Source organism: Rhinatrema bivittatum, chromosome 11, assembly GCF_901001135.1.
Source record: "Rhinatrema bivittatum chromosome 11, aRhiBiv1.1, whole genome shotgun sequence".
Taxonomy (NCBI): Eukaryota; Metazoa; Chordata; class Amphibia; order Gymnophiona; family Rhinatrematidae; genus Rhinatrema; species Rhinatrema bivittatum.
The window spans coordinates 86176471-86196133 of NC_042625.1; the positions used below are offsets into that span (position 1 = coordinate 86176471).

At 40.0% G+C, this 19663-nt stretch overlaps 1 protein-coding gene across 1 annotated transcript in view; it reads left to right on the plus strand.

Annotated features, from left to right (window-relative positions):
* The window catches only part of YTHDF2 (YTH N6-methyladenosine RNA binding protein 2), a 27708-nt gene extending 10623 nt beyond the window's left edge, over positions 1–17085 (plus strand). The window contains exons 5-6 of the mRNA XM_029620047.1: positions 14993–15033; positions 16052–17085. Of these exons, the coding sequence (XP_029475907.1) occupies positions 14993–15007 (15 nt within the window). The 3' untranslated portion in view covers positions 15008–15033; positions 16052–17085. The remainder of the gene's footprint in view (positions 1–14992; positions 15034–16051) is intronic.
* Positions 17086–19663: the final 2578 nt, after the last annotated feature.

Sequence of the window (19663 nt, forward strand, 5' to 3'; positions counted from 1 at the left end):
ATCTGAGTACTAGCTACTTGTTGAAAATCGGTGGCTACGATTGGCCATCTAGTTAGTTAATTCTTCTATAATATTTATGCAATGAACTAGTTGCATAAACGTTACAGATGAGTTATCAATACTAAGCACGTTCAGAATTGCAGCCATCTAGCTGGCTCGGTTATCTTGATTATTTGTAGGTTGTGAAAACTTTTTAAACGACCAGCGGAAGAGGCCTGTGTAGTATCAAAATCTTATGTACTACATTCTTTTGTTCTTGAAAAGGTCTCACAACCTATAAAGGCTCCAGTTTTTTTTTTTCCCCAGGACCAATGTAGCTGTTTGAAATGCAGCCTAAATAGTATAGCACTAAAACATTTTATATAGATTTTACAGTATCTGAGTTTGCATCTGGGTGCTGCTCACCCTTTAAAACACCCTTCCATGCCCCTAGAGCCCATCAGGAGAGCCACTGTAAGAGTGTGTGACTCTCAGATACTGTTAGCAGATGCTTGAATCACCACTGGGAAAGGGTTGGAGATATCTCATTATTAACTTTCCACACTGAGGTAGCATTTCAACTTAATCAACATTTAGAGTTAACTTCCAGTGCATAAGCCAGCTAAAATGACAAACAGTGAATTACAAAAAGAATACGTTTTCCTGCCTACCAAAGTATTTTCCACAACAGTGAATATCAGTTAATTGAATAAAACCAGTAAAAATATTGTATGCAAAGGGTAACAGCTATAATAAACTTTCCAGTCCAATGAAAAGTTGGTTTGTTAAATAGAATAAATAACATTGCACGGTTTGCTTTCTGTTTTGTACCATACACTACCTTGAGCATTTGTATGGTAAGGTAATGTATAAATCGAAGAAATAAGATAAACGCCTTGCCACGACACACACTGTTCCTGTTAGCCACCTTTGTCTTTGTACTTTCAGGACAATTTTGGTATATGGCCATCATTATTTGTTGCAGAATCCCTGTCTGGCATCTTTGCAGTTAGCACAAGGATTCCTACTTTTCTTTAAAATGAGAGAAGCAGAGTCGTCCTGATTAATCCTAGAAGATGTTCTGAAATGCTTCCCTTGCAGATTTACAAAAAGTTACAGACTCAAAATGTAGCATAGTAGTGGGACATACAAGGATGTCTTGGTTTTTCCAGTTGCATGCCTCGAGTCAGCGTAAGCTGCGCCTCATCTTGCTCTTACTCCCACCATCTGTATTTGTCCCAAATGGGCTTAACATGCATTCTTTTGGTTGCTAGAAAGTATCCGCTGTTCTCTCAGTGAAGAAGTATTTTCTCTGCCCCCCCCCCCCCCCCCCCCCCCCCGAGCTGCTTTTTCTATGGAACCTCACAAAAGTTCAGGGCTGGAAGTTCTCTGTGTGCCAGATCTCATGGGGATCTCAAATTTAGCACTTTATGCTGCTCCAGGCCCAACAGGAGAGAGAGCCTTGACCTGTGGAGATAGCATTTCCATTGCCACCGAGCTGAGCCTTAGGCCCAGGGAAAAAGATTGAGAGAAGGAAGAACCAAAAACAAAACAAATTTGCCCTGGCTCCTACATTTTGTTGCTGGTGTGCAAGTTCTCTGAATTTTTCTGCTCAGGTTTATCAGATTTATACTTGCGTTGTGCCAAAGAGCTTCCCTGTGGAGCTTGTAGGGTGTTCTGGACAGACACTGAGGGGATAGAACCAGTTCAGAAGAGCTACCAGAAGTGTAGCATGAGCACAGTGCTCTGGGTGGCTTCTTATTATTACTTCCCTTTTTCTTATGTATCCAAGCATGCTGCTAGCACTGCATACTGACTGGAAACCTTCAGATCATCTAATATGATTACTTGTAGGTTTCCATCTCTTTGGTAATTACCAATTAATCCAAAAATTGACTTTGCATCAAGGCATGGTTTTGTACCTTGTTGCATCAAAATGCACATCCTCTGTGCCTTTGTCCACCTTCTTACCGGTTTTGTTTTCATACAAACTGAATATATATGAATGAGTTTCCTTGGAATGTAAAGTGTTGCCTGGAGGCCAGGATTTATACATCTATGAATTCCCTAAAAATGCTTTCGTCTTGTCCATAGACTCTTGTTGATAGTGTGCACTGGCCAGCGGCCATGTCGGGTACAGGACGTATGTATTGACAGCAGTTTTCCAGTTGGTTCTTTATCTAATTTGAGTCTTCCTCTCCTCCCTGTTATGTTTCAAAATACACAAGTCCTTATAATTAATATCAGGGTCACTAGATTTTCTGTCCTAAAGAGGCCTGCTGGGTTTAACCCTTTAACTCCTGAGCTATTAAGACATGATTTGACATTTATTACTATTTATCATTTCTAAACCTATACTATGGCTTCATCTCCAGAAAACATTTGCCTCAGAAAGAAATGCCTGTGTGTGTGGAAACTTAAGAATTTAGAAACAAATAGAATGTTAGGATTGATCCAAAAAGGAATGGAGAAACCAGTAGTCTATCCATGATGTATTGGCACCTCAAATGTTGTGTGCAGTTCTGGTTGCCCCATCTCAGTAATGAAGTGGTGGAACTACAGAAGGTACAGAATAGGGTGACAAAAATAAGGGGGTTGGAACGGCTCCCTTACAAAGAGAAGGCTACAAGGGTTGGGGCTCTTCAGGATGGCTGAGAGGAGATATGGTAGTTTTATAAAATCATGAGTGGAGATGGAGTGATTGAATAAAGGATGGTTATTTACTCTTTCAAATAATACTAAAACAAGGAGATGCTCTATGAAACTAACAACCAGCAGATTTAAAACAGATTGTAGAAACTACTTTTTCACTCAGCGTTCAATCAAGCTGTGGAATCTGTTGCCAGAGGACGTGGTCAAGGCGATTACAGTGCTTAAAGAGTTTGGAAAAGTTTATTAGCCAGGTAGACAAGGGAAAGCTAGTGCTATCCCTGGGAGTGAGAGGAACAGGAATCAGGTTTAGTTTATGGGATCTGCCTGGAACTTGCAACCTGGACTGACCACTGTCAGAAACAGGATGCTGGGCTCAATGGACCCCTTGGTCTGACCCAGCATGTTTTTTGATGTTTTCAGGATGCAAAACAATTTAATTAAAGCCTGTGTGAAGGGATTTTTTCTAAACTTTATCTTTCAGTGTTGCAACCAAGCATGACAAAATGGAATGAGTACATATCCCTACAAAAAAATAGCTCTTTTGTTTACTTTCTTACTGCCCCCAAGTCACCCGGTGATATTCTTCAGGTTCTGTCCTTGCTACCCTCTTCTCAGGCTCATCTTTGTTACCTCACGTTTAGATATTTGCTGGCGCTTGTGTGCAAGGGCCACACAGCCTTTTCATTTTTTTTTTTGCACTTTTCAATATTTGACCTTTATGTATTTTGTTTTATAATGGCATCTATGCGTACAAATCTTGATGGTTGAAGTGGCTTGTATAGGCAGGTAGTGAAAACCTTTCTATAAGTTAAAACTGTTGTGCCCTTTGAAACGGATCTTGTTTGCAGAGCAGTTTAGAACTGTTGCAAACCATTGTATATAGCAACTTGGATTATTGCAACGTTTTACCTATGGGGCTTCCAGACAAACGGCTTAGGGCAGTAGAGATGATTCAGCCTGCTGCAGCCCATTTATTGACTACTGTGAGCTGTAGAGATCCTATTTCCCCACTGGCTTCCAGTTGGGATAAGTGTGAAGTTGAAAATCTTGGTGATGGTGTATAAATGGGCCCAATGGGGAAATTTTGGTAAGGAAGCAGCAAGCACTTCACTCAGAGTATGGGATATGTTGCTTGCTCCATCAGGGAACGACTTTAGGCCAAAAACAGCGTGTGCTTTTTCTTATTTTGCTCCAGTACTCTGGAATTTGCTGCCAGTGGTAGGGATATAAAAAAAAAATAATTAGGAAATGGGTAAAGGCAATCTATGGAAGGGTATGGAACAATGTTGTAACTTGTTCTATGTTTTAAGTTATTTAAAGTGTTCTAAGTGTGAATGTTTACCCTGTATTCTGCGCTGAACAGACATGGAAGACGTGGAATATAAGCCGTGCACACGCACAGATCGTGAATTCTGCGCACACGGCAAAACATAGTGCACATAAATCCTGGTGTTTGCATTACACAGACTCGCAGCCCACAAATTTGAGCTCAGCTTATAAAAAGTTGCACAAAAGAGAATTTTTGCATACATTGCCTGTCAAAACTTAAAGGGAAGGTTGCTTTTGTGTAAAGTTTTGGAGATGGCCCATGGTACTTAATTGATCTTGGTGCTGTATTGTCCAGCTCACTCCTTACAGGTACTGGTTAGCAGAACTGCCCTGTCGAGGTGCATTTGGAATCCAGTGATTGGCAGGCATTCTCAGTGGTGGAACTGATTTTTATGGACTATTGTTGACTTAGAAAGCAGCTTAAAGCATTTTATTTTTCCCCCTGGTGTTTTGTTTTTTGTGTGTGGTGGGGGGGGGGGGAAATTAAGAGTATTTGGGTTTTTGTTTGAGTTTGGCATGGTTTAATCTGAGTTTTATGTTGTGTATGTGAAGTGAGTTATAAGTGTTCTGTATTTTTTTTTTTTTAAATTGTAATCCTTTCTGAACTGTTTGTCCAAGTAAAGCAGAATATAAATATTTTCAAATAGAAAATACATTCATAAGCAGGAATTTCATTTCTTTCCTTCCCTTTAATTTTTGGCTGTTCTTTCCACTGGCTGTTTCTCAAGTTAAATCTGGGCTGGGATCCCAGGAGCCAAGTTACCTGCTACACAAAGTTTTGACTGGCGCACCTGTTTTTTTTTCTAAATTTCCATCCCTGCTCATAGGTAAATCTTCCCTGTTCACACCTCACTGAGAAGTTTGAATTTTTCCCTCCCCTGGGTTTCTGGCTGAATCGGAATCAGCCTGTACTGGAGCTGCATCTTCAAGTATCACTGTCCCTTCCTGCCCAGTCGTCACATCTGCAAGCCTTGGCCAAGGATTCTGACAGCAGCTGCCTGCGTATTCTGGCCACTAAATGTCACCATGGTGTAATGGCTGGGGCTCTGACCCTTGCGTTGTGATCGGGCAGTCCATAGTCATTAGACTGGCCCACTTTCACCCACATTGCATCTCTTCTGTGAGCTGGGTTTCTTTTTCTAAAGCCCATCCTCTCCTTCTGTCCAGTATTAGGTATGTGTTTGTTTTGTTGTAAGCCACCTTGGGCCAACCGTTGGTTTGATAAGGTGTGATATAAATGCAATAGAGAACCTCCTTCCTTTCTGTCTACATCTCTGCTAAATCTTTGGTCCATGTCATTCTTTTGTCTTGTTTGCTGCTGTTCTTGCTCCTACAATTCACCTTAATTGCATGCACCTCTTGTTTGTTCTGTTTAGGAGATATCTCGCATTGATTTTTAAGGTTTTGACTCCTTTTCTGCACTTTTGTTCTCCTGTCCTATCTGGCGCTTAGGACACTTTTTTTATTTGTTCAGTATGTGCCCATCCATCACCTCCATGTTGCTCCATTTTTTCAACTTCTGTTATCTCCAGGTTGCTCCCTCTCTTTCAAATAAGCTACTGCACCAAATTTTGCTGTGTCCCTTCCCTTCAGCTGTCATAATCTAAACCTGCAGCTTGGCTTTTCTTGTTTTCTCCTTTCATTAAGCACCATTGTCATTTTGCATACCAGATTTCTTATGGCACAGTAGCGGCTGTTGAATTTGGCAGACCTAGGCCAGTCCAGTGCCTCAGTAGAGTTGGTTGAGTGTAGCCAATACTCCAAGATGGCAGTGCAGCTGACATCCGAGGGCCAGCTGAGCAAGGCTAAAGCACTGTTAAAAGAAGAAATAGCAAAAGTTTGAACGTATTCATGCAAAGTTTGTTTACTGAGCAGGTCAAATTGTTCTTTTGGTTCCATGCATAGGTCGGAAAATTAGATTCCTTGTGCTGTGTGTATTTTTGCTCGGGATAAGAGCTACTTTTAGTAGTTGATGACTTAAGGCTATGATATATATTTTGACAGTTGTTCCAAAATGTTTTACATTATGAAGCATATATCTTTAAATGTTTGCATTTTTTCTTTCACAGCATCCTTTTTGTTTACCAGTTATTGGAAGGAAATATATAAAATCTCTCACTGTTTAATTGATATATTTTGGGTGACTTGTTTGCTCTGTGAGTTTTGAATCATGTGGGTTGTTTATGAATTATGCATTCGTAGCATGTTCTATTATTGGAAAGTGAGTTCTCCCTAATTGTACATAGTAATAATAAACAGTGATGACCTCATCAGGAAGAGCAAATAAGTTTTAAAAGTCCATTATTACTAAGAAGAGTATAAATCACCTGATCTTGCACACATAATTTTGTAGAAATTAAAAATTATACTTAAAATCTGTCACAGTGACCATTTAACTACAACCATCTTTATTTTTTTTTTTTAAATGGGGTAAGCATGGCCCAACTGGTGAATCCCTGATTGGTGCCTCTTGTTAATAAGATATAGACTTGTAATCTGGCCTTCTATGGCTAGCACGCATTTGCAGTTTGACTTAGCATTCTCCTTCTGTAATAAAAATATATATCAGTAAGATGTAAAGTGAGCTAGTTGGGTTAACTCTATGGCTTGGAGGAAGTACGGTACTTTGGCACAGGAAACCAAAGGTCAGAAGGGAAGGGTTTATTTACCCTTAAAAGCTGGCCCTCAGAATTTTCAGGGTTAAATTCAGTCGCTGAGAAAGAAATGTAATTTTATATAATTGGGGAGACAGCTGGTAAGCGCATGGAATAGGGTCCCAGATATCGTGTGCCGGTTCTGGGGTGTGGTTTTTTTGTTTTGTGTTTGTTTTTTTTTTTATAACTTTTGTGCTTTATGTATTTGTGCGTGTGTGTGACACATTGTACTTTTGGAGGCTTTATTTCTGTATCCTGCTTGGGCCGGTATTTATTAAAGACTGGGAAAGCAGTTGTCATTAAATTGAGCTTCCCCCCTCCATTGTAAAGCAGCATTCGCTTTTCTATCCCGCCTAAGTTTGTCACAACAGCTTCCTTACTGCTGTGCTTTTGGGCCAATGTTGAAAGGGCATGAAGAAAAGAAATCTCACACTTTGTTGTCCTAATTATTATTACTATTTTTTGTTCTGCTTTGCAGTGACCTTCTGGTGAGGTACAGTTTTACTCTTTGACAAAAGAAGTTTAGTTAGAACTGCAAACTTGCTTATGAGGTCTTAGAAACATTTGGCCTGAATACTGACCATGTTGAAAGTCTCTACTACAAGGACTGTGTAATGAAACGTGGTCCTCTCTTCTGTGAGTCGTCTTCCATGTTTATATAGACATCTTGATAAATGTCATTTAGTAACTATTTTATATTGGGATTCATAGCACTTTTGAATGCATCAAATCTTTGCCAAGAAGACCTCGTTGGGTTACTACATGCTGACCGAAGATTAAGATAATGGGCTGAGAAACTGATATAAATGTTTGCAATGTTTTCTTGTGTGCATTCATTAGAAAATGTCTATTTTCTATTTTGTTTCATGTTTCAAAATGAAATGAAAGAAAAGGAAATCAATGAAATTTTACTTCGGTTACATGGGGGGGGGGGGAGAACGGACAAAAACTTCCTGGGGCTAACTCACCCTCCTTGGGATCCTCTTATTCCCCCACCCAAAATGTACTTGGGGCTGAGAACCATCCTGGTCTCCACTTACCTTGACCATAGGGGTCCAGAGGGGCAGGAGAGATGCCCCGAGGGTGTCCGCCCAAGCCAGTAGGGTTCAAAACCGGCACCATTGTGTGATGTCAAAATGCCGGTGGCTGGCCCGGTGCCATAGTGTGATGTCAAAATGGTGCCTTCTCAGGGCCAGCTGGCACCATTTTCCTGAACAGCCTTCCGCTAAAAGTAGTCTGATTATCAGGTCGCTAAAATCAGAATGGCCTGGTTTGCATTTTTACCTTCCCTCCTTTCGACCTGTCAGCTGATTCTATTCACTGATTTTTGAAAGTTATTCTGATCTTTTAGATGTAATTGAGTATCATTTCTTGTGGTGTGTGCTTTTGTTAGTAACATTTGTGTGAAACTGAACAAGGGTTTCCTAATTATAACAATTGGCCCAATTTTTACCATCGTAGAACATGATGGATTGAATTTGGCTGTTTTTAATCTGAAAACCCTAGTGTGCTCTGTAGTCAAGGACCCAGAAAATCACGGAAGCCACCAAAAATAAAACTGCTTCAGAATTCTTTTCTTCATGTTGCATTTTTGACTAGTGTGGTACGTGGGAAACGTGTCACTATATATAAAATCATACCCAGATTGACTTCTTGATCTACATTGATCTCTGAACTTCATGTGAGGCTCTGTCTCCCAGGAGACAATCCAGTCTGCAGGTCAGTCTCCATCCAGCTTTAAGTTGGGGTAATTGTTTTGGCAAGTGGAAGGAATGAGTGAGATGTTTACCAGCACACGAAGGGAAAGAGTCAAGGGAATTTGCAAAACAAGTGAAAAACTCTTTAAAGAATCTGATCAGCAGACAAGGAAAATCAGTCTGCAAAAGCACAACTATAGAGAGAATACAGAGTATCTCGTGTTGATCAAAATCTGACTCAGCAATGGTTAAGTGGAGGTGATCTTAAATCTAAGGATGAGAGGGAAAATTGCAGCACAGGATAACAGATGACGGACAAGATGGTTCACAGCCAGCATAGAACATGATAAAACGGATAAATGTAAGCTCTGCAAAACAATTAGAAACAAGTTACGCAGCTCATTGCTGGATACCAAGTGTTGATGTTGGAAGGCCTGTATGCAGAAAGGCATAAGATGGCATGGTTCATCCATTGGAAATTGTGAATTATAGCATCAGTGTACCAAAACAAGTACTGAGAACAGGACCCTGAGAGAATTGTAGAGAAGAAAGTTGTGATCATCTGTGACATTGCTATTCCAACAAATAAAAAGCTTGATGCAAGAAAACAGGGTACTTTATATGCTGTCGTTTAGAGAGGTTCCATCACAACAGTTTACAGTGTCATAAAAATAAACATAAAACATTACCATAAAAGTCAAGGAAACTTAAAAGAGCAATTCTTAACTATGAGAGAGATTTCAAATCACAAAAGACATAAAAGCATATTCATAAATATAATATAATAAAGCACTAGAGCAGCCTTGCTGATAGTGTCAGTACCAAGCAACTATTCTGTGGATCATATGGGGAGAGAGAAGATCCTCAAACATTAAATAATGCAACTGGAGACCAAGAAAATATGGCAGAAAGATGCAGAAACTGTTCCCGTTGTATTGGATGCCACTGGCCTGATTAAAAAGAACTTCCAGGTGTATGATCCCCAGCCGAGAAAGCACAATGCAAGTATTAAGGGCATTAGTGAATTTGAGAAACAAATCTTATTTGACATGCCCTGGTTTACGAATGAGGTTTGTTTCTGTCAAAGTTCCGTAAAATTAACCCATTTGGTGATATTACTCCAGCTGCTCGGGCTCCTAGATTTCATGATACAAGCCTTGAGCCTTTTAATTTAGCACTTGATGTCAAAACACTGGTCACCAATTGATTGTATGAACTTACTGGATTGCTGGGTGCCATCATTAAAAGCTGCCATGGTTTGGTGGTCTCTATTCTATTGCCACTTTGCCAAGCTCCCTAAATCGCTCTGGCTGCTAACAAAAACTTGTTTGGGACTTGGTTTTCCATAAGTCAACAATTTGCCTTGACCAGTGCTTTCACTGAAAATGTGTTTTACCTGTTTTGAGATGGCTTACTTTAGTGGAGTTACTCGTGATCAATTTTCATAGCTGACAAAAGAGCTTTGGAAAGATGTTTTGATAAATTAAACTAATTATATAACAGGTGAACTGTCCTTAGACAAATGGTAAGGAGAATTTGAAAGTGTTTAGAGGGTAAACATTCATGTTGACCATGGCAAGCATTCCAAACAGTGTCATTCTGTAAATATTTGCTCTATCTGATCTGTGACCAAGCTTGCTTTTGATAGAAAGGTAAGATGATGGAGATGGAGTCTCTTACACAGAATTGAATACATTCTGATATACATCTTTAAAATATATGTAAGAATAAAAGGGCAGCACCATCTCATGTCTATGGCTGACCTAGTGTAGAAAGTCTTGGAGACAAGCAAGGCCTCCATTCTAGCTTGTTTCCCCCTTCCCATCCACCAAGATTATTGCCAGTTTAAAGGATATGTGTTGGAAGGAGCAGGAGAAAAGGGAAGGGTGGTCTGTTTCCAAACTGCTAAATTAATGAAAAGGTCTAGTTTGAATAATGTAGCATTTCTGTCTTAAGGGTAAGCCTATCTAGTGACCACAAGGAAGTCTGAAGACTCGCATACCCGAGCAGGGAGAGCTTCTAGCCTAGTGGTTCCCAACCTGGGGTCCACAGACCCCCAAGGAGTTTGCAAGATCATCACAAAGGGGCTGCATGCAGGTTTAGCTGGCTTCTGCTGTCTGCGACTAGTTGAGCAGCTGTTGCAGGCCAGGAAAGTGAGAGGAGGACAGATTGCTCCTCTGGAAAATTGTCTGCATTGCTGCAGACCAGAAGGAGAAATAAGAGAGGGGCCAGTTGCAGACTTTAGGAGCCCGAAATCGCATTGCTGCACGCTGGGACGAGGAGCCTCAAACTGCACTGCTCTGTATCTTGAAGGGATGAGAAGGAGGGGTTGATCGCAGCCCTAGTTATAAACTGTGCTGCTGCACATTGGAAGGACGTGGGGGGGGGGGGGGGGGGGGGGGAGAGGGGCCCTATTGTGGCTCTTAGACCTTTTAGCAGCTGCGCACTAAAGAAAGCAGGAGAGAGCTTCCCATCACTGCCTGGTTAGCTTGACAAAGTGAGGAAAGGAAACTGCACCGAAAAAGTGAGTAGAGTAGTTGAGAGGAAGGAGGAAGAAAATAGACCAGAAGTGGACAGTAAGAGGAGAGAGATTTAGGGGAGAAGGGGATGAGACCAGCCTGAAGAAAGAAGAGGGGGGTCAGGAACCCATCATTGAATTGGTTAAGGGGAGTAAAAGTAGATAGGACCTCTGGAAACCCGAACTGAAGGACCCCCCCCCCCCCCCCCCATCCCCAGGAATCAAGATAGGGAGGAGAGAACTGCCAGAAAGCAAGAGGGAAAGATAAAAACTCTCCATGGAGTGATGACCTCTGGTGAGGGAGAAATATCCACACCTGATAAGTCTGATGTTAAACGCAAGTTTAGGGGAATATAAGGCAATCTCACAAGCACAGGCTACAAGGGGGTCAGCTTTCAGGGATGGTAACTTTCAAAACTTGCATATGGGTAAACATCTGTTTACATTAGTATAAAAAAGTCTTTTGAAGATTGCATCTCCTGCAGTCAACAGTATGCATGCTTTTACCTGTGGGTAGGGAGTGGAGGGGGGGGAAGCAGGTTAGGTTGGAAAAGGGAAAATATTTGGGGGGGGGGGGGGGGGGGGAGTTAATTTAGAAATCGTCATGTACTTTGTGCTTCAAAGGAGATGCAAAGTACCTGAGTTTTTCAACGAAAATTCCGCAGAGCATTTCTCTTTAAAATGAACTTGCAGACCCCAAGGGTACCGGTGCTGATTTTCCACCAGCTCACACCAGGTTGCCAATCTGGAACCTTTTTGAACTGCAGCAGATTTTCTTTTCTCCCTTTGCAGCTGGCGTGAAAGGCGGAGACGGCTGCTGGCCCGGCCTGCAATTCTGAGGGCAGTTTTTAAATAGGATTGGACATTTCCCTCCCTATGTATTCAGTTTAGATCAGGAGGCATTATTTTATCTTGCCTTTTGTACATTATGAATGTTTCTGGAATGCTTATTTCTTTTGTCGAATTACTGCATCCAAAAATTAGAGAATTCCTGTTCTAGTCCATAAAACACAGTTTACATGGCTCCAGATTGCCTTTTTTATAGCTGCTGAGTTACTGTTCCATTTTTAGCAGTTTTTTCCCAAAAGGTGTTTTCAACCTCCATTCTTGAGTTCCTTTGCTTTTTTTTTTTTTTTTTAACCTCGTTATCCAAATTTGTTTATTCTTAGTTAGCTTTTTTTCATGTATTTAATATTTTCTTTAAAGCTTTTTCACAACAGCCTTTGACATTAGAGGGTTGCATTCAGCAGCGCAGCAACAGTAACATTTTGAAAGTATCTACTTTGCTAAGATAAATACTCAGGAAAAGCAGGTCAAAATTGGGCAGATGTTTGTGAACTAAGCACAGACACTGACTTAGGATTTCCATAAGCATCTTTAAGATTATTTTGAGTAACTAAACATTCACAGGCTAACCATTAGGAAGGTTATCTGGGTGCTCAATTGGAAACTTCCTCCATATACAGTATAGATAAGTGGACAAGATAACAGAAAACGTAGTATTGGTTACATTGACTTTACATTTCGTCAACATTATTATCCATAATAGTATTTCAGTAACCCTGATTTAAGTGTTTGACTAAAACCAATATTTTCATATTCTTTGAATAAAAGAAGGGTAAGGAACTACCTACCACCTTTGTGATCAGGAAACTGTTTTGAGGAGCAGGGAACCACAGACTTGCTGCCGGAACTTTATGGGCAGGATGCATCACAGTCTAAGATTGCTTCTTTCAAGCTCCCGGTCTAAAATTCAGAGGAGAGACGACCAGACGCATTCAGTGTAGGTGGCATCACAAAGGGCTCTAGTGCCCCACAGAAGCTCTGCAATTGGCAAGGGTCTCACTACTTCTTCACCCGAAAGAGGAACCCAGACTAGATCCAGTTGACTGAATTATTTCATCTGTCATTCACTTCTAAGGTGGTTGAGTCACTTGTTCTGTAACAATTGAATGAATGATTTTGTTGAGAACAACCAGATACTGGACCGTTTTCAGAAATCCCTCAGTACAGAAATTATTCTTCTCTCAACTCTAGAAACCATCAGAGGAGGCCTAGGTAGTGGATGTCAGTACCTGCTTACATTAGACATCACAGCAGCATTCAACACCCTTTACCATCAGGTCCTTCTCTACCATCTGAGACTATGGGATTTCTGGAGTTTTCATTGGTTTAAGTCATTTAAATGGAAGAACCCATCAGGTTAGAATGGACAAGAACCGTTTGATTGCATCATATTTTGTCTGGTGTGCCTCAAGGTTCAGCACACGCTGTGCTTCTTTTCAATATCCTCATAGTGCCTATCTTTAAGTAGCTTTCAGGCCTGTGTGCAGAATACAGATTATATGCAGATGATATTCAGTCTTTCATTCCATTGTCAACCTCTTGGACTGAGACTGTTGAGTGTTAAGTTCCATATTAGGCGTTACCACCCAGGAAAAAGATCTAGGCGTCATAGTGGATAATACATTGAAATTGTCTGCTCAGTGTACTGCAGCAGTCAAAAAAGCAAACAGTGTTAGGAAGGGAATGGCAAATGTCAATGCCTCTTTTCTCTCTCTATGGTGAGACCACACCTTGAATGTGTGTGCAATTCTGGTCACTGCATCTCAAAAAAGATATTTGCACTGGAGAAGGCACAAAAAAGGTAACTAAAATGATAAAGGGGATGGAATGGCTTCCCTATGAGGAAAGGCTAAAGAAATTAAGGCTGTTCAGTTTGGAGAAGAGACTGCTGAGGGGGAGATATGATAGAGGTCTATAAAATCATGAGATAATAGGACTATGGGGCACTCCATGAAATTAGCAGGTAGCACATTTAAAACAAATCGGAGAAAAGTTTTTCACTCAATGCACAATTAAGCTCCGGAATTAATTGCTGGAGGATGTGGTTATAGTGGTTAGTGTAGATGGGTTTTAAAAAGGTTTGGATAAGTTCTTGGAGGAGAAGTCCATAAACTGCTATTAATCAATAGGCAATAGCCTTCTATTACTGGCATTAGTAGCTTGGGATCTGTTTAATGTTTGGATACTTGCCAGTTGCTTGTGACTTGGATTGGCCACGGTTGGAAACAGGATACTTGGCTTGATGGACCTTTGGTCTGACCCAATATGGCAAATCTTATGTACTTAATTTGTATCAATACCATTAAGTCCTGGGTGCAAAAAATAAACTAGCCCTAAATGTTAAACAGACTTTCATATTATCCCGAAAATCCACAATACCTCAGTCAGTATCATTACTCATTGAGAATCAACCTTATCAGTTGATTCACGTGTGAAAAGCCTTGGAATCTTTGATTCTAGCCTTTCCTTTCAACCTCAGATTAAAGCTGTAGTGAAATCTGGTTTCTTTAAGATGAGATTGCTTTGGAGCTTGAAGCCGGTCTTGGAACTACATGACTTTTGTTTGGTTATTCAGCCCTTCATATTACTGTTACTGGATTATTGTATGCATCTAAGGTGCTTCAAATGCGCAAAAATGTCGCTGCTTGGCTGACTTCTAGAAAAAGCATTTGAGATCGTATTTCCCCGCTTCTAGATGAGCTCCGTTAGTTACTTTTAGCGTATCAAGTCAAATATAAAATGGTAATTTGTCTATAAACTTTGTCTGATTCTCTACCGTGGGCAAACACAATATTTCATTTGTACAATCCTTCTCTAGCATTGTGGTGTTGTCAGAGGGGGCCTCCTAGACATTGCAGTGATGCACATGGCATGCCTGGCAGAGAGCCCAGAGATGGCATTTTCGGTGGCTGCACTGGTATTTTGGAACTCACTGCCAGAGAATCTACGACTAACAACCTGCATAAAAACCTTTAACATTTTGTTGAAGATCTGCCTTTCTCAACAAGCATTTTTGTAACGGGGAGGGGGGGGGCGTGATTTGACTGATTTGAGCTGTTAGTCTATTGTGCATTTTTTTAAATGGTTTTATGAATGTATAATTTATGTTGCCTAGAGATTGGCACCAGTGACAAATAGATAGCTATGTTCTGATCCTAGAATATGGGGCTTTGACTATCCCAGCACTGTGCACATGATATTTCCCTGTATTAGTACTTTGCAGTATTATACTTGGCACCTTCCTTACTAGTTTTGTAGCTTTCTTTTAATAGTATGTTTCACCCTGACGTGACTTGTCGTCTTTTTTTTTTTTCCAGGTGTTGAAGAATTAAATGTCCATGACACAGGAAAATTTAAGGTGAATAGATCAGTTTGTGTGTGGGAGAAAGAGTCTTTTGTCTTTACAGCAATTACTGTATTGTCAATGATATTTAGGTCCTTGTTATAATGGAGTGAACATGGCTCGGAGTTTTTTTTTTTCTTATCACATGTGTAAAAGCACATTAATATGATAGTCTGCTCTTATGTTGGATACCAGCTTACAATACAGTTTTATAACTTTAGAGAGGGAATGCAATCAAAAATACATTAAATTCTTAAAAGAATACAGTAAAATGGAAGAATTCTATTTTCCGTCCTTTTGATTTTTGATCCAAAAGAGAAGATTTTGTTACTTGGTCTGTATTTAGATTTTCTTGAGTGTGCAGATCAAGTATTTGCTGCCCTATGTCTTGTATCATTTGCTGTTTGTAGCAGACTATTCTAACTGCACCGTATTGATTCTGTCTTTCTTCCTTGCCACTCAATTAAAAAAAAAAAAATCTGGATGCTGATGCTATTGATTCCATTAAAATGTAATTATGCTGGCCCCACAGTTCAGGTGGTGTGGGGGATCCAAGATCGCATGCTTGAGAACCACAAACAGACCAGGGTTTTCAGGATATCCACAGTGAATATGCATCTGAGAGTTGTGTACAGTGGTAGCAGTGCATGACAACCTCTCGTGCATATTCATTGTGGATCTCCTGAAAACCTGGCCTGTTTGTGGCTCTTGAGGGACTGGAGTTGGCCACCCTTTCTCTGTCTGGTATAGGCACATGTGAAGATGATGATGATGTACAAGAGCCTGTGCAGGAACAACTGTTTCTGCTACTGTGATGGCTCTCGTCATCGAGCAAGCAGCAGGGCGGGTACACCTCATAGGTGGCAGCCCTCTGGTTTGGCAAGGATTTTTCTGAGCTCTCCGCTTATGCTGACTGGGGAGGGAAGGGCAAAGGTGATGGGATTAAAAGGGTATGTTAAAAGTATAAACCTGCCTTCTGAAGATTTGTGTTGATTTTTTTTTCTTTAAAATTCACTTGTTTCCCCTTCTGCAGGAGCGTTACAGTGTCAAGTGAAAGGATATCTCTCCCGTAAGACTGCAGCAATTGTTGCACCCTGATCTTTCTGGAAAGGAAATAGAAATTACACGCAGAAGAATTGGAAGTTCCCTTCGTCCTCCCTTAATTTCACAGACTTTCAAAGACTTATTACAAACTTTCAGTTTAAAACAAAAAAACAAAATATATTGGAACTTTACAAGAGACCTAGGACTTTAAAGAAAAAGACAAAAAAAAAGAACTCTTAGTTAATTATAGGTGAAAGATGTTCCCTCTCTGACTTTGGTTGTGATTTCAGAGCTTTGGTTTTGTCTTACTATGTTTTTTGGATTTTTAAGGTCCACAAGTGGCATATTATGCCCTGTTTCCTTAGTTTTTAACCTCTTCCTCCCCAATATTTGACGTTTGCACTTGGAGCACAAAGAGTTGTAACACTTGGACAGCAGCCGCAGAAGAAGTGAAGTCGCTTTCTTCTTTCTTTGGGGTTTTGTGATTTTTTTTTTTTTTTTTTTTTTTAAATTTTTGGGGTGGTTTCTGTTAGGTTTTTTTTTTTGTTTGTTTTTGTTTTCCCAGGATTGGGAACAGGAAATTTTTAAGTAAATTTGTTCAGGTAGGTGTGAGATTCAGTGCTGGTCTGACATGGGTTTTTTATTTTTTTATTTTATTTTTTTCCCTATTCATGGGATTGATTTTTCTGCGACACCTTTTTTTCATTACTCAAAAAGTCAAGTATAATAGGAGTCCTTTAACGCATTTTCTGTTCTTGTGCATTGTACAGGTTGCTGATTAAGTCTGGATTAATATGATTTGGAGGATAAGAACAGCAGTATAAATATATATATATTAAAAAAAAAAACAAAAAAACCCTTGTTTTGTTTACGAGAATGAATTTTGGAAGGAAAAACAATATTGTAAAATGTGTATGGAACATTTTTTCTTCAGTTTCTTGTTAAGCCAATGAGGAAACAGGCGTTGCCTTTTCACCATTAATCACTTCTCAGTAATAAACGTGATATCCTGTTGAGCATCAATTCTGTCTGCCTCATAGTCTGTAAAGTTTAGGCCTCCCAAGTCAGTGGTGTTAAGTTTTGAAAAGTCTTGGAACAATATGCTGAGAAGTTGTGGCTTTGTAATTACAATGGTCAACCACAAGCTGGGTTTTCAATTTTGATATGCAAGGTTTGTTAAACTGGTCTGGTTTTCAGAATATCCACAATGAATAATTCATCAGATATAATTACATGCATTTTGGCCTAAGATCAGAACTAATTTTGCATGTTGGTTACTCTGAACACCAGCCTTATCTGGAGCACGCGGGGAATGGAATTGGGAGCCCTCTGCTAAATGCTCTGAAACTTGTAAATTCAACGTATTCTTGTCTAATTCTGTGCAGCTATAGACAAGTCACATTAACTTTTTTTTTGCGGCAGTAGTAATATTCCTTGTTCATTTTGAACTGTCAATACAGCTCTGTCACCAGTGAGACATTCCACACCAGAGGTATCTGAATTTATTTGTATTTCTTTATGGTAAAAAAAAAATAACAGTAGTTGGATGCTGCTTACATGACAGGCATGGTATAAACTACTCTGTGACTTGTTCTAATGTTCTATACCAGAGGTTCCCAAACCTGTCCTAGAGGAACCCCAGCCAGTCAGATTTTCAGATAGGCACGATGAATATGCACGAGATAAAATCTTCATGCTATGGAGGCAGTGCATGCAAATTTATCTCATGCGTATTCATTGTGCCCATCCTGAAAATCCAACTAGGTGGAAGTCTTCCAGGACAATTTTGAGATCCACTACTCTTTACCCTTGTCTAAAATTCCTTGCCTGACCCCCACCTTGAATTAGTGGAAACCTTTCTTTTGGTTTCTATTCCCTCTTACAAATTGTTTCAGTCAATCCCTAATGAATATTCCTAAATATTTGTATACATTTTTTGTATTTAGTCAGCCCTTTTCAGGGGATTGGGGAGAGCCATGGAAGAGATGGGCCGAGTGCTGACAGAACAGTAGAGCTGCTGACTTAGCTATATCTTAGGGATGTGTGCTGCTATCACTCCCATAGTCTTGTGGTGCCTTGCAAACACGTGCATCCAGATTCCAGTAGGGAGGTGAAAGCTCTCAAATTGCACATGCACCAGAAAACTTTGTTCTCAGTACTGAGAAAAAAAAGGAAAGGGGTTCAGACAAAGCAAATGGGATCTGGTCCCCTTTCGATGATGCAGTATCCTCTATCGTATTTAAAATCAGTTTGGGCTCTCTTCCCCTCTCTGGTCTTTCTTGGGCCAGTTTTTGGAATAAAGTGTGCTTTGTATTATCCTGCCCTGCTTTTTAAAAAACTGATCTCTCGTGGAGTTGCTCTTTATCTGTTTCGTTAGTACATCTGTGTGACTTAATTTAGAAGCATGCGCTGAACCTAAATCCTGTATTAACCTGTATTGCTGCACACCCCACCTGCCAGTCTAATTGAAAATTAAAACTGAGCCTTGTCTTAGGAATAGTCTGAGAATAAAGGTGGTGCAAATCTTGGAGGTGCTAGAGCAAATTACAAACCAAATAGCAAATTACTGGGACCTGATGGTATTCATCCCAGGGTTCTAAAAGAACTCAAATATGAAATTGAAAATCTGCTACTGGTAATCTGTAATGTAATCCAAGTGACCTCTGTACCTAAGTACTAGAACGTATCCAATATAATGCCAGCTTTAAAAAAGAAAAAAAAAAAAAAAAGCTCCAGGGATGATTCAAGTAACTACAGACCAGTGAGCATGACGACATGGCTGGGTAAAATGATGGAAGGCTATTGCTAAGAAAAAATGTAAAATTCTTAAACTTATGGATAAACAACCAGCATAGATTTAGCAAAGGGAGATTGAGCCCTACAACTCTATTTGAATGCTTTGAAGTTGTGAATAAACAGTTGGGCAAAGGTGAGCCAATCAACCTACAGTATTCATTATTTATTTACTAAAAGTACAGCGTGGTCCATGAGAAAGTAGCCTGCCTGCATGGCACTGGTATTGGAGGCAGGCTACTTTTCCATGGGCCACCCTGTATTTATCTTCTGCAACAGGAACAAAGTAGCTTAAAAAAGCAGACTGAGCAATTGCAGAAGAACCTTGCCAAATGCAAGAATTGGGCATCTAAATGACATTCAGATTTGGGGTGGTCAAGTGCAAAGTGATGCACAGAGAGTGAAATAATCCAAATTACACACATACAATGATATGTTTCATAGTAGAAGTATTACTTGTAGGGGAAAAGGATCTTGTAGCCACTGTAGGCAATACAGTGAAATGTTCATCTCAGGTTGCAACAGCAGTCAAAAAACCCCAAATAGGATGTTAGATGTTATGGAGAATAAAACAGAATATGCCTCTATACCAAATTATGATGCAAACATGCCTTGAGTGTTGGGGCGGTTCTGATCAGAAAAGAGAGAGTGGAACTAGAAAAGATATAGAGAAGGGTACTAAACATGATAAAGTGAATGAAATGGCTCCTTTTAGGAAGAAAGGTCAAACAGACTAGTGCTTTTTAACTTGGAGAAGACATGACAGAGGTTTATAAAACTGAATGGGTAGCAAATAACTTGGGACTGG